Source organism: Schistocerca americana, chromosome 1 (genome assembly GCF_021461395.2).
Source record: "Schistocerca americana isolate TAMUIC-IGC-003095 chromosome 1, iqSchAmer2.1, whole genome shotgun sequence".
NCBI classification, from domain to species: domain Eukaryota; kingdom Metazoa; phylum Arthropoda; class Insecta; order Orthoptera; family Acrididae; genus Schistocerca; species Schistocerca americana.
This window is the reverse complement of record NC_060119.1, coordinates 676,494,756-676,508,482: the sequence shown is the minus strand read 5'-3', so window position 1 is coordinate 676,508,482 and position 13,727 is coordinate 676,494,756. Positions and strand designations below refer to the sequence as shown.

General features: G+C 38.9%; 1 protein-coding gene across 1 annotated transcript in view; it reads left to right on the top strand.

Annotated features, from left to right (window-relative positions):
- Window positions 1-13,727, top strand: part of LOC124608773 (protein kinase C) — a 232,768-nt gene that overhangs the window by 186,280 nt on the left and 32,761 nt on the right. Inside the window, exons 12-13 of the mRNA XM_047140014.1 lie at window positions 496-684; window positions 5,364-5,510. Coding sequence (XP_046995970.1) covers window positions 496-684; window positions 5,364-5,510 — 336 coding nt within the window. The remainder of the gene's footprint in view (window positions 1-495; window positions 685-5,363; window positions 5,511-13,727) is intronic.

The window sequence follows — 13,727 nt, the reverse complement described above, 5'->3', positions numbered from 1 at the left end:
AACTGCTGCTGTATTATTACAGAGCTGCTAAATAATTAAGAACTGTTCTGTTTATGCTATGAAATTATTAATAGTCATGACTGCATCCTTTCAAGTTTTGCTCTACAGATCTGTTTGGATTTAACAAATATTTAAAATAGCATTGCATTTCTATTGAAATAAGTACATGAATAAAAAAGAAATGATTCTCTGATCAAAACAGTTAAACGACAACTCTGAGATTAACTAACAAAAAATTTAGTAGACACATAATATGCACAAAATGCAAAAATTATGGATGTTTGAAATAAAACTAGTGATACAAACTGAACATTAGTGAATATTTAAAAGAAGATCAGTGGAAAATTTGAATGAGAAGCTTAACTGTTTTCTGATTAGAAATTTTAAGAGTTCTTTTTTACTTTTTTTAACAAATGATAAATAAATATGAAGAGAAAACAAGTTTAACAATGTAGATGGACAATTTGAACACAATTATTTTTATATATTTGACAGATTCTGCAAGAACTTGATTATGGACCCAGTGTGGACTGGTGGGCTCTTGGTGTTTTGATGTATGAAATGATGGCGGGGCAGCCACCATTTGAAGCAGATAATGAAGATGATCTTTTTGAGTCAATTCTGCATGATGATGTTTTATATCCCGTGTGGCTCAGCAAAGAAGCAGTTTCGATATTAAAGGGAGTACGTATTAGACATAAGACAAACACCAGTTATAAGTTTATCCTTATATTATTAAGATTATTCCCTTCTCCTTAGTTACAAACTGTTATTTTGCTTGTATTGCTGTTGATTAGGATGCACTTTCATACAAAATTTGACCATTTTAGTATATCATGTATCCTTCTCATATATATTTTAGCAGACAGACAAGTTAATGTACTGGTATATTGACTGTGGGGGGGATTTTGCTTTACTTTATTATTTGACTTTATCGTGAGTTGCAGCAGCTGTAACATTCTTACCGAATGAGGTAGCCCAGTGGTTAGCACACTGGTTTCGCATTTGGGAGGATGACTGTTTAAATTCACGTCTGTCCATCCTGATTTAGGTTTTTCTTAATTTCCCTAAATCACTTGAGGTAAATGCTGGGCTGGTTCCTTAAAAAGGGCACAGTCACTTTCCTTCTCCATCCTTCCCCAATCTGAGCCTGTGCTCTCTCTCTAATGACCTTGTCGTCAATGGGATGTTAAACACTAATCTTCTCCTCCCTCCTACTATAACATTCTTACTTCTTCAGTCTTACGAGTTGAGAGACCATGAGTCTATAATTTTTGAAGCAATTGTAACTGCTTCCTTCTTGAAATAGTAAAATTGTTTCATATAATCTAATTTTCAGTTAATCTTTGAAATAAAAAAGTCAAGTACAAGAAAAGGCCGTTTACAATATAGAGAAAGATCAGTTTTTCCCCAGTTATCACACAAGTACTGTTGGACACTCTTTTTTTTCAGTATCATATACTTTATTCAATTAATACTTCTTATTATTTGCACCACACTACATTCACCTTCCAACAAGGACACACAGACTTGAGTGTAGATTCTTCTGTTGCAGTTTATATAGTGAAAGTGTTCAAGTTGTTGCATATGTCAGTATACATGACCTGTCAAAATTTTAACTGCAGGACAGACAAGTATTAGAAAATCTCAAAGACTATTGGCACTGTGATAGAGATTCTGTGAGAAGAAAGGCAGTTGGAATTTGATATTAAGGTAGCCATGGTGATGATAAAGGAATAGAAAAAGCTTTGATCTCCTCTTTATTGCAATGATAGTTTGTATAAGAGTAGTTTATTCCATAGACAAATTGCTGAAATAGTTAAGTACTTAAAGACAGATTTAAAGCTGTACACAGTTAGAAATAATATGATGGATGTATTAAATCTTGTAATGCAGTTATGGAATTACGGTACATAGTTGGTATGTAATGAGAGGCGGTGAGGACACCAATGACTCAAGAAACAGATATTCAAAAAATTACACCAATGCATCGCTTTGAAATTAATTTAACATACCAGTACTTGTCTTGCATAACAACTTCTCATGTGGAGAAATAATATGTTACACTTGTTAGAAGCAATTATTAATTATGTGTTTGATCAGACACAGCAGTATCAGTTTAGTTTCTTACATGTAAGCATCAATAAATGTTAAGAGCCCCTTCCGGGCATGATTGTAATATGGGGGAGATGCGCCCCAGCACACTATGCAAAATTTAGGAATAATCCTAGCCCTTCTGTTGCTAGGTTGCAAGCACCACCTTGGCACCCTTAGCTGACGTTGAAGTTAGGTTGACAAGCTAATCCAGCATGAGGATTCAAAACTTTATTGTGATATCAGTTTTGCTTCAGGAAACATGTTGTGTGCAATTTTCAGTTTGCAGATAAGATAGAAAAGGGGGGATGGGGGGCAGGGGGCAGGACAGGCAGGGATGAGAAAAGCTAGAATAGCAACACTGAAACATATAATTTCTCATTCAAATTTAAAGATAACAAAAATATGTAAAGAAAATCTATTTTCTGGGCTTTATTATTTACAAAATCCTTGACAGTGTCATCAATTTCAATTAAACTTAAAGGAGTGCTCAGCTAAACATAAAACTCACAAGTGTTTAGAAACATGTCACTCAAATAAAACAGATTTGTAGTCCATGTTTGTAAGTATAATAAAATAAGTAGTATAGTAGCTCTGAGTACAAATTAATAACTTGGTTAGCGATCAATTATGTGCTCAGCCTCTGGCGTCCCCTGGAGCTGACATACAGATGCGGTGTGCCCCTTGCACAGCCATGTAGGGCTGCCTCTGCCAAAATTTTCACTGTGATTATTAATAAGAGCTTAACTGTGAGCGTAGTTGATAATGTAAGACTATTGACATCTTTTCAGAGACTGGAAATTTCTATGAAATTCAATTTGCCGCAGATTTATTATGTAGCAATATGTGTCTGATTGCTAGTTGGTATCAACAAAATAAAATGTTAATAAATAAAGAAAAAAAATTGTGTTCATGAATTTTGATTCTTTCCCACTTCTACAAGTATTTGATACAATATCAAGTCATTACTGAAATCAGTTACTGATATTAAAGTTACAGTAAAATGGCTACAAAGCAACTTAAAATAGCACTGTTATGCGTGAGCTCTTGAAGCAAAGCTTTCAAAAGCTTGTTGCGCTCTTTGTACACTAAGCTAAAGTGCAAGCTGGTCAGCTATCTGCAATTTTAATAAACTTCATTCTGTTGGGGTTGGGGGGGAAAGAGCACTTCTGGCATTTTCATAAATGACTCTGTCCTTTTTGCAAATGAGTATCTTTTGAATAGAACTGGTAACTGTGATAAAAATAAGCATGTCTAAGGCCACAATACACCTGTATTATTCACATGGCGTTTCAACAGCTTTGCTAGTCATTTAAAACAGCGGTGGTATCAAAATTCCTTTAAAAATAATCTTAAGTTGTTTTAGTAGGAGCATTGAACATTGCTTTTACTCAGTAAAACAATTCTTGAATTACAAAACACAGAATTTTTAAATTCTAATTATGGCACATTTATACCATTTAAATCATGCTGTTTATAATTTATGTATACAATTTATTTTTGCAATTTGATTTCTCTTATATCCACTGCACTAATAAAGTGATTGTTAATATTATCTTTAGTCATTTCTGACTTTACTGGCTAGATCTGTAAGAAGGTAGAACTCATATTATTAGAAATATTCATTGATTATTTTTTTCACATTTTACAATCCCTACATCTACATCTACATCTACATCCATACTCCGCAAGCCACCTGACTGTGTGTGGCGGAGGGTACCCTGAGTACCTCTATCGGTTCTCCCTTCTATTCCAGTCTCATATTGTTCGTGGAAAGGAGGATTGTCTGTATGCTTCTGTGTGGGCTCTAATCTCTCTGATTTTATCCTCATGGCCTCTTCACGAGATATACGTAGGAGGGAGCAATATACTGCTGGACTCTTCGGTGAAGGTATGTTCTCGAAACTTTAACAAAAGCCCGTACCGAGCTACTGAGCGTCTCTCCTGCAGAGTCTTCCACTGGAGTTTATCTATCATCTCCATAACGCTTTCGCGATTACTAAATGATCCTGTAATGAAGCGCGCTGCTCTTCGTTGGATCTTCTCTATCTCTTCTATCAACCCTATCTGATACGGGTCCCACACCGCTGAGCAGTATTCAAGCAGTGGGCGAACGAGTGTACTGTAACATACTTCCTTTGTTTTCGGATTGCATTTCCTTAGGACTCTTCCAATGAATCTCAGTCTGGCATCTGCTTTACCGACGATCAACTTTATATGATCATTCCATTTTAAATCACTCCTAATGCGTACTCCCAGATAATTTATGGAATTAACTGCTTCCAGTTGCTGACCTGCTATTTTGTAGCTAAATGATAAGGGATCTATCTTTCTATGTATTCGCAGCACATTACACTTGTCTACATTGAGATTCAATTGCCATTCTCTGCACTATGCGTCAATTCGCTGCAGATCCTCCTGCATTTCAGTACAATTTTCCATTGTTACAACCTCTCGATACACCACAGCATCATCTGCAAAAAGCCTCAGTGAACTTCCAATGTCATCCACCAGGTCATTTATGTATATTGTGAACAGCAATGGTCCCATGACACTCCCCTGTGGCACACCTGAAATCACTCTTACTTTGGAAGACTTCTCTCCATTGAGAATGACATGCTGCATTCTGTAATCTAGGAACTCCTCAATCCAATCACACAATTGGTCTGATAGTCCATATGCTCTTACTTCGTTCATTAAACGACTGTGGGGAACTGTATCGAATGCCTTGCGGAAGTCAAGAAACACGGCATCTACCTGGGAACCCGTGTCTATGGCCCTCTGAGTCTCGTGGACGAATAGCACGAGCTGGGTTTCACACGACCGTCTTTTTCGAAACCCATGCTGATTCCTACAGAGTAGATTTCTAGTCTCCAGAAAAGTCATTATACTCGAACATAATAGGTGTTCCAAAATTCTACAACTGATCAACGTTAGAGATATAGGTCTATAGTTCTGCACACCTGTTCGACGTCCCTTCCTTCAATGGATTACTGACTCAGCAATGGACGTCATGTGAAAGCTTGCTGGAGTGCCATATGGTTGATCAATCTGAGCTCACAGATTTCAACTATTTCATGCTTGCTTTTGTAGTATTGACATTATATACTCAATGGAATATTCCATCCTGTGTGTTACAGTATGCTAAACAGAAGAAAGTGCACAAATGGAGTTGGTTTTACTTATGTCACACACTCTGATATTGCATAAGTCAGTATCATGTGTGAGTAGAATGTTTCTTTGTAAGTGGACTTTAATTTGTTTCACAGTTCATGACCAAGAATCCTGCCAAACGGTTGGGGTGTGTGGTTGCGCAAGGCACAGAAGCTGCTATTCGCGTTCATCCCTTTTTCCGTGACATGGACTGGGAAGCACTTGAAGCACGGAGAGTGAAGCCACCCTTTAAACCAAAGATAGTGAGTGATATTTTTTAAACTCTTGCATGTCATAATATAACATTCATACTATTACATTTATCTTCATTTTAATTAACAAGCAAAATAATAAATGCAACTTAGGTATTATGTTACACAATTCACTAATTGTTGAGAGAAGGAGCAAAGGAAGCTAGTTCATTGTTAGCAATGAAACATTTCCAGTTAGAATCCCATTTGTGTATGTGGTAAAATCCAAATGTTGCTACTAGCACATTGCAGTAAAGTTCCAATCATATAAACAGATTGAAAAATCCAACAGAACAGCAGATGGGGCTACTGCAGAACTCTAATTGGAAATAAACAGTGACCCACATCAGGAACAAATGGAGTGCTTTGTCATTGTTGGTGGTTTTCCTGGTGAAAGATTCAATTACAATGCCTATCTGATGTATTCACCAATCACCACACACTCAAATCATGTTCCTGGCATATTATATTCAAACAGAAGCAATAACACTAGTGAAAGCAGCTACTTGCACTTCTGTTTCTTGCCTAAGGCAAAAATTAAGTCACACTACAGTACTGCTGTTATCTTGGTACCATCACATACCAAACATAAGATGTTGCAAGAAGGTAGGAAATTACGGAGATTGGACTTGGATAAATTGAAGGAAACAGGTGTTGTTGAAAGTTTCAGAGGGAGTGTTAGGTGACATTGGACTGAAACAGGGGAAAAGAATATCTCAGAAGAAGAGTGGGTATCTTTGAGAGACAAAATAAGGAAGGTAGCAGAAGATCACATAGGTAACAAGACAGAACCTAATAAAAACCCCTGGATAACACAAGAGTTAGTGAATTTAATTAATGAAAGGAGAAAATATAAAATACAGCAAATAAAGCAGGTGCAAGGGAATACAGCCATCTAAATAAAAAGTGAGACTGACACAAAGTGCAAAACAGCTAGCAGGAATGGCTAGGAGACAAATGCACAGCTAGGGAAATATATATGCTGCCTAAAAGAAAACTAAAGACATATTTGGAACAAGAGAAGCAGCTTTTTTAAGTATATGAAGAGCTACAAAGGAAAGAGGGGAAAGCTGAAACATGGAAGGAGAATATAGAGGGTCTATATAAGGATAACAGACTTGAGGATTATAGAAAAAGAAGAAGGCAGAGGTGAGGAAGAAGTGGGAGATATAATGCTGTGAGAAGAATTTGGCAGAGCACTAAAAGAACTAAGGTGAAACCACATCCATGGAGTAGATGACATTTCCTCAGATTTATCGAGATTCTGGGGAGGGCCAGCCATGAGAAATTATTCCACTTGATGTGCAAGATATGTGAATCAGGGGAAATATCTTCAGACTTCAGGAAGTCTGTAATAATTCCAGTTCCAAAGAAGGCAGGTGCTGACAGGTGTGAATACTATTGAATCATCAGTTTAATAAGTCATAGTTGCAAAATATTGACACAAATTATTCACAGAAGACTGGAAGAACTGGTAGAAGTTGACCTGAAGGATAATCAGTTTAGGTTCCAGAGAAATTTAGAAACATGTGAGACAATACTGACACTATGACTTATCCTAGTCAGGGTGTATCTGACCCGGAACAACTGGGAGATCCGGGAAAAACCCGGGAATTTTTTCATCCGGGAGAAGACCCGGAAAAACCTGGGAATTTTTTAGAATTCCAGGAATTTTTCATTGTTTTAGTTTACTGTTAAATTTTTGCAATTTTGACTGGTAAGAACCGATACTCTAACAAAGGATATTACTGCATCCCGCTACTGCAGAATAACACTTCAACAACAAAACATAAACGAGAGAAAAAAACAAAAATAACTTAAATTGCAAAGGAAATGTGCCATATACAATAACGACACACGTTGCTCATGCAAGCATGTGCCAACAGCAAAATATGTCAAAGGCTTTAGGAAGACTATGCAATCCTCCACAAGAACAAATTGCCTCCGATGAGCGTGAAATCACAACTGTTTACATTAGATTCGTTTTAACAGGTACGAGCGGGCTCATGCACATGCGCAGTTGAGTCGCGTATGAGTAGTAGATTTTCCCACTTCTGGCTATAAGAATGTGGCTGTTCGCTGTGCAAGCAGCTAGATGCTGCCAGGAAAAGGGGGGCGCCAAATTCATATTCTTGAGGGAAAAAAAACTTGTTTCACAAAGCGCTTAGCATCCAGCACACGTTGGTCTATCGATTATTCATATGATTTTGAAATGCATCCCTGTTGGTTTTGGAACATTTTTGAAAATACACTCCTGGAAATGGAAAAGAGAACACATTGACACCGGTGTGTCAGATCCACCATACTTGCTCCGGACACTGCGAGAGGGCTGTACAAGCAATGATCACACACACGGCACAGCAGACACACCAGGAACCGTGGTGTTGGCCGTCGAATGGCGCTAGCTGCGCAGCATTTGTGCACCGCCGCCGTCAGTGTCAGCCAGTTTGCCGTGGGATACGGAGCTCCATCGCAGTCTTTAACACTGGTAGCATGCCGCGACAGCGTGGACATGAACCGTATGTGCAGTTGACGGACTTTGAGCGAGGGCGTATAGTGGGCATGCGGGAGGCCGGGTGGACGTACCGCCGAATTGCTCAACACGTGGGGCGTGAGGTCTCCACAGTACATCGATGTTGTCGCCAGTGGTCGGCGGAAGGTGCACGTGCCCGTCGACCTGGGACCGGACCGCAGCGACGCACGGATGCACGCCAAGACCGTAGGATCCTACGCAGTGCCGTAGGGGACCGCACCGCCACTTCCCAGCAAATTAGGGACACTGTTGCTCCTGGGGTATCGGCGAGGACCATTCGCAACCGTCTCCATGAAGCTGGGCTACGGTCCCGCACACCGTTAGGCCGTCTTCCGCTCACGCCCCAACATCGTACAGCCCGCCTCCAGTGGTGTCGCGACAGGCGTGAATGGAGGGACGAATGGAGACGTGTCGTCTTCAGCGATGAGAGTCGCTTCTGCCTTGGTGCCAATGATGGTCGTATGCGTGTTTGGCGCCGTGCAGGTGAGCGTCACAATCAGGACTGCATACAACCGAGGCACACAGGGCCAACACCCGGCATCATGGTGTGGGGAGCGATCTCCTACATGGCCGTACACCACTGGTGATCGTCGAGGGGACACTGAATAGTGCACGGTACATCCAAACCGTCATCGAACCCATCATTCTACCATTCCTAGACTGGCAAGGGAACTTGCTGTTCCAACAGGACAATGCACGTCCGCATGTATCCCGTGCCACCCAACGTGCTCTAGAAGGTGTAAGTCAACTACCCTGGCCAGCAAGATCTCCGGATCTGTCCCCCATTGAGCATGTTTGGGACTGGATGAAGCATCGTCTCACGCGGTCTGCACGTCCAGCACGAACGCTGGTCCAACTGAGGCGCCAGGTGGAAATGGCATGGCAAGCCGTTCCACAGGACTACATCCAGCATCTCTACGATCGTCTCCATGGGAGAATAGCAGCCTGCATTGCTGCGAAAGGTGGATATACACTGTACTAGTGCCGACATTGTGCATGCTCTGTTGCCTGTGCCTATGTGCCTGTGGTTCTGTCAGTGTGATCATGTGATGTATCTGACCCCAGGAATGTGTCAATAAAGTTTCCCCTTCCTGGGACAATGAATTCACGGTGTTCTTATTTCAATTTCCAGGAGTGTATTTTAAGTTGATTTCTGAATGAATCATAAGTTGATTTTTGAATGCGTGCATAGTGTACGTGATGTCTCTGTCAGGAGAAATAAACTCTAGGAATAAACTTTCTGCACACAAAAGGCAACAGGGCTATATGAGCTGAGCGGAGTAAAGCTGAACAGATGAATGCCAATCGCTGTCTGATTATGTGGTTGATTGGGTTTGCGAATGATCAGCGTTGTTATAATTACTAGCAAAATCCATAGATTCAGACTACAAGAATGGAAATAAACGACTAACAGGAATAACAGGTGAGCAAGATTATCCAAGAAAGTGAAATTTTGCAAGAAATGTTTTTTGCCAGATCGCTGCTGGTACACTAGTAAGGTCCAGTTGTACAGTCCCCCGTTAGCAGCTGCTTAAGTTCTATTATGGAAGTAACATGGAAAACTTGTTTTATGAACATGTAACAACACCTAAACAGAGAATAATCGTGGGATAACTATACCTGTGATTCTGGCAGGGTTAGTGAAGTTAATCGATGAACAAATTTTGACAATGGCAGGAATAGCTACAGAATTGGTGATGACAAAATTGTTTGTTAGAACGAGGAAGGAGAAGAAACGGGGGACATCACACAAATTATGGAAGAACAAGACAATTCCAAATTTATATAAAAATTTCGTAATACTACTTTTCCATCTCATGCTTAAGAAACTGGTGCGTATGAATAAAATGTGAAATTATTTTGTAACATAAAGCTTTTTGCTTTTAGTAGGCCTAATAGGCATTTGATATTGGTACTTCATGAATTATATTCTGTTGTGTTATAAAAATGACCATTAGTGCCAAAACAGTCTCATTTACTTGGCATGTGTTACAAAATTGGTGCAATATTAGAAAGGTCTATTTTGTTTTATCTAGGAGAGAGTGACAAAATAGACATAATCAGATCGAGAAACCACACCAGTCTTGGGTATTATTTGTATTAACAGCTTTTTCAGTATTAGATAACGACATTTCGATTTTTCATGTAGCAAAATGCTTGACGAACTTTGATGAGGTAGTAGATTCTTTCGCAGAAACGAAAGCACACCCTGTAAAGCTGTAGCAAGATTAGAGAGAAAAAAAAAATGCTAGGAGCTAAGGATTGAAGAAATGTGTACTTTCTTGCTTGTCTCTTGTCTTTATTGGTTTGATGTATCCTATATTTAATTTTATGTCACACAAAACAGCAAGTTATTAGCTAATAGGCAATAAAAGTGCAAATTTTCTGAAGAGTTCTTATTCTCCCGATTTCAAATAATTCCATTCACTATTAATTGCGAGGTTTTTTGGCAGGCCATCAAACCGGCTGACTGGGAGCAGGAGAGGCACCACACATTTCAATTTCCACTGTCCTGAATATAGTTTGATGGTATACATTACAAAATATACACATTTCAATACCACAGAGTGAAATACAATGACGTGCGATACAAGAATGCTGCCTGGAGAGACGTGGCACTGCACTTTGGCGCACTTAAGACCAAACAACATGCCTTACATTTCCTCGAACACATATGTTTTATGTTTCAGACTTTTCAAAAAGATGTGCACTACAAGATAAACATATTTTTGAAAATTCGATTTTTTTTTAGTATTGACCCGGTTAGCAAACATTGTAGATTTGGGGCCGATGCGCAGAGCAGTCTGAGTTATAGTGGGTAGTCTCCACGTGACCCGTGTTTACATTTAGTGATTTTGCTGTTTCTCCTTCGTTTACTCTCACATCAAATGAAAACAAAACGGATATGTGTGGCCAGGAGCTATCAAGTGAATTAAAATACATTCACATAATTACGGAAGCTAAAATATGTTATTAGCTTCAGTTTTTATTTTATTTCCACCTTTCTGACAGTCAAGCATTAAATGCCTTGCAGAACAGTGAAGTTATTTGTGTCTGTTTGCTAAAGAAATTTGACTTTTATTAACCTTTTCTGCAGAGGCAGTCATTGTATTTGAAATGAAATGTTTAATTCCACAGTAGTTTCTACTGTGTTACTACTACTAGTTTCAACTGTTCGCTGCATTTCAAGTGCACATTTTCATCTTCTAGCACATATAGTATTATGCCATAATAAAGAACCAAACATGATCTAATACAGCACTGGTGCTCCAAGAAAATTTACATCCCGAAAACCACACTGAAAAGCTGAATATCAGGTCGAGGTCTACTTCATTGGGAATCTGGTCATATGAATGTGCACTTTAAGTATGCATTTTAAAAGTGCACTTTTTAGTATGGTTCACGAAATACCGATACTCTTGGAGTATTCTCTGACGTCTTGTTTCTTTTATGACATAATGCATGATCTTTCAATGTTTTACACGTACATACATACGGGCTTCCTACATCACGGTAGCTGTGCAAGCGCGGTGTCCCCTGTTATCTGCGCTCTCTGGCAATTGCTGAAACGAATCTATTTCTAACAGGTCGCAGGAAAATATTGCAAATGGTGGTTTGAAAAATGTTACTTTCAAAGTAAATATCCTTTTATGTAAGTTGAACTATGTGCGAGAATGTACCATGAACTTTTTAAATCACATAGCGTTTGACTCTCATTTAAAAATCAACTTCGATGACGAGCCATTTAGAAGAATTTCGAACACTGAAGATCAGACATTTATGTCATTATTAAAAATTTTACTGGCCCATTTGTGTGATATATCTTAAAGTGTAACAGGCGCAAAAAAGATCAACATTATATGCAAAAGTTTAGCTTCTCGTGCAGTTTATTAACCTTAGAGACCAATACTATATGTAAAGCTTTGCTTTTCTTGTAGCAACACTTTTTATATTAATTTAAACTATTAACTTGTTTGTGTGTTCGTGCTACTTAACAGTGATGTTGCTGTTGGCTACTACATCACGTGTCCTATGTTCTGAATATCCGCTATCATCGGCTGGCGAGATCACGTGACATGAGCTATGACTGGCTTACAAAGCGCATCGCAATCTCGATTTCAATGATTTGGAAAGTAACATGCGGTGTTTGGTGGAATTCCAATGTATACTTTCGTAATACGAAAATACACAGCATATATGTTGCTGCACAACAAATGCATTTCCAAAACGTGTCTTTTTCCCTACGTTTCATTTTATAAAGTGCCAGGAGATTCAATTCCCGTGTATAAAACCATAACCATTCAAAGGATTGATAAGTTTTGCAGGGAAAATATACTGTCACTTAACACGGTAAAAGTGTGTTTTCACCTGGGAGAAAGTGTATTTTTAACTGGGAAATCCGGGAATTTTTTTTCCTTGTCAGCGTATACTCCCTGCTAGTAGATAGGTTTAAGAATGACAAATCTAAGTTTATAGCATTTGTACTTTTAGAGAACACTGTTGACAATGTTGGCTGAACTACAATATTTGAAATTTTCAAATCAGAAAGGTTAAAATACAGGGAGCAAATGGTTATGTACAACTTTTATAGAAACACAGTTATACGAGTCGAAGGACATGGAGGAGAGAGCCATAGTCAAGAAGGACTGAGACAGGGTTGTAGCCTGTCCCAAGTGATATTCAACGTGTACATTCAATATGATTTGAAGAAAAACAAAGAGAAAATTGGAAAGGGTATGAAAGGTCAGGAAGAAGAAGTAAAAACTTTGAGGTTTGGCAATGACATTGCAGTCCTATCAGACAGCAAAGAACTTGAAAGAGCAGTTGAACAGAATGGACAGAGTCTTAAAAAAGAGGTTATGAGATGAACACTGATAAAAGTAGAACAAGGGTAATGGAATGTAGTCACATTAAATCAGTCATTGCTAATGGCATTAGATTAGGAAATGAGACACTAAAAATAGTGGATGAATTTCAGACAAGGAAAGAATAAAGACTTTTGAAATGTGGTGCTGTAGAAGAATGCTGAAGATTAGATGGATGATCCAATGACCAATGAGGAAGTGCTGAACTGAATTGGGAAAGAAAGGAAACTTATGGCACAACTTGACTAAAAGAAGGGATCAATTCATAGGACACATCCTGAGGCATCAAAGAATTGTCAGTTTTGTAGTAGAAGGAAGTGAGCAGATTAAAAATTGTAGATGGAGACCAAAGAAGCAACTTCAAATGGATGTAGATTGTGATTAGCAGAGATGAAAACAGTTACACAGGATAGATTAGCATAGAGAGCTACACCAAATTAGTCTTCAGACTGAAGGCCACAACAACAACAACATTTCCACAAGTACTCACCTGAAATCTGGACAGCTAGTACATTCACATGTCCACCAAACTCACACAACATATCTAAAAACAAAGATGATGTGACTTACCAAACGAAAGCGCTGGCACGTCGATAGACACACAAACAAACACAAATATACACACAAAATTCTAGCTTTTGCAACCAATGGTTGCTTCGTCAGGAAAGAGGGAAGGAGAGGGAAAGACGAAAGGATGTGGGTTTTAAAGGAGAGGGTAAGGAGTCATTCCAATCCCGGGAGCGGAAAGACTTACCTTAGGGGGAAAAAAGGACGGGTATACACTCGCACACACACACATATTCATCCACACATATACAGACACAAGCAGTC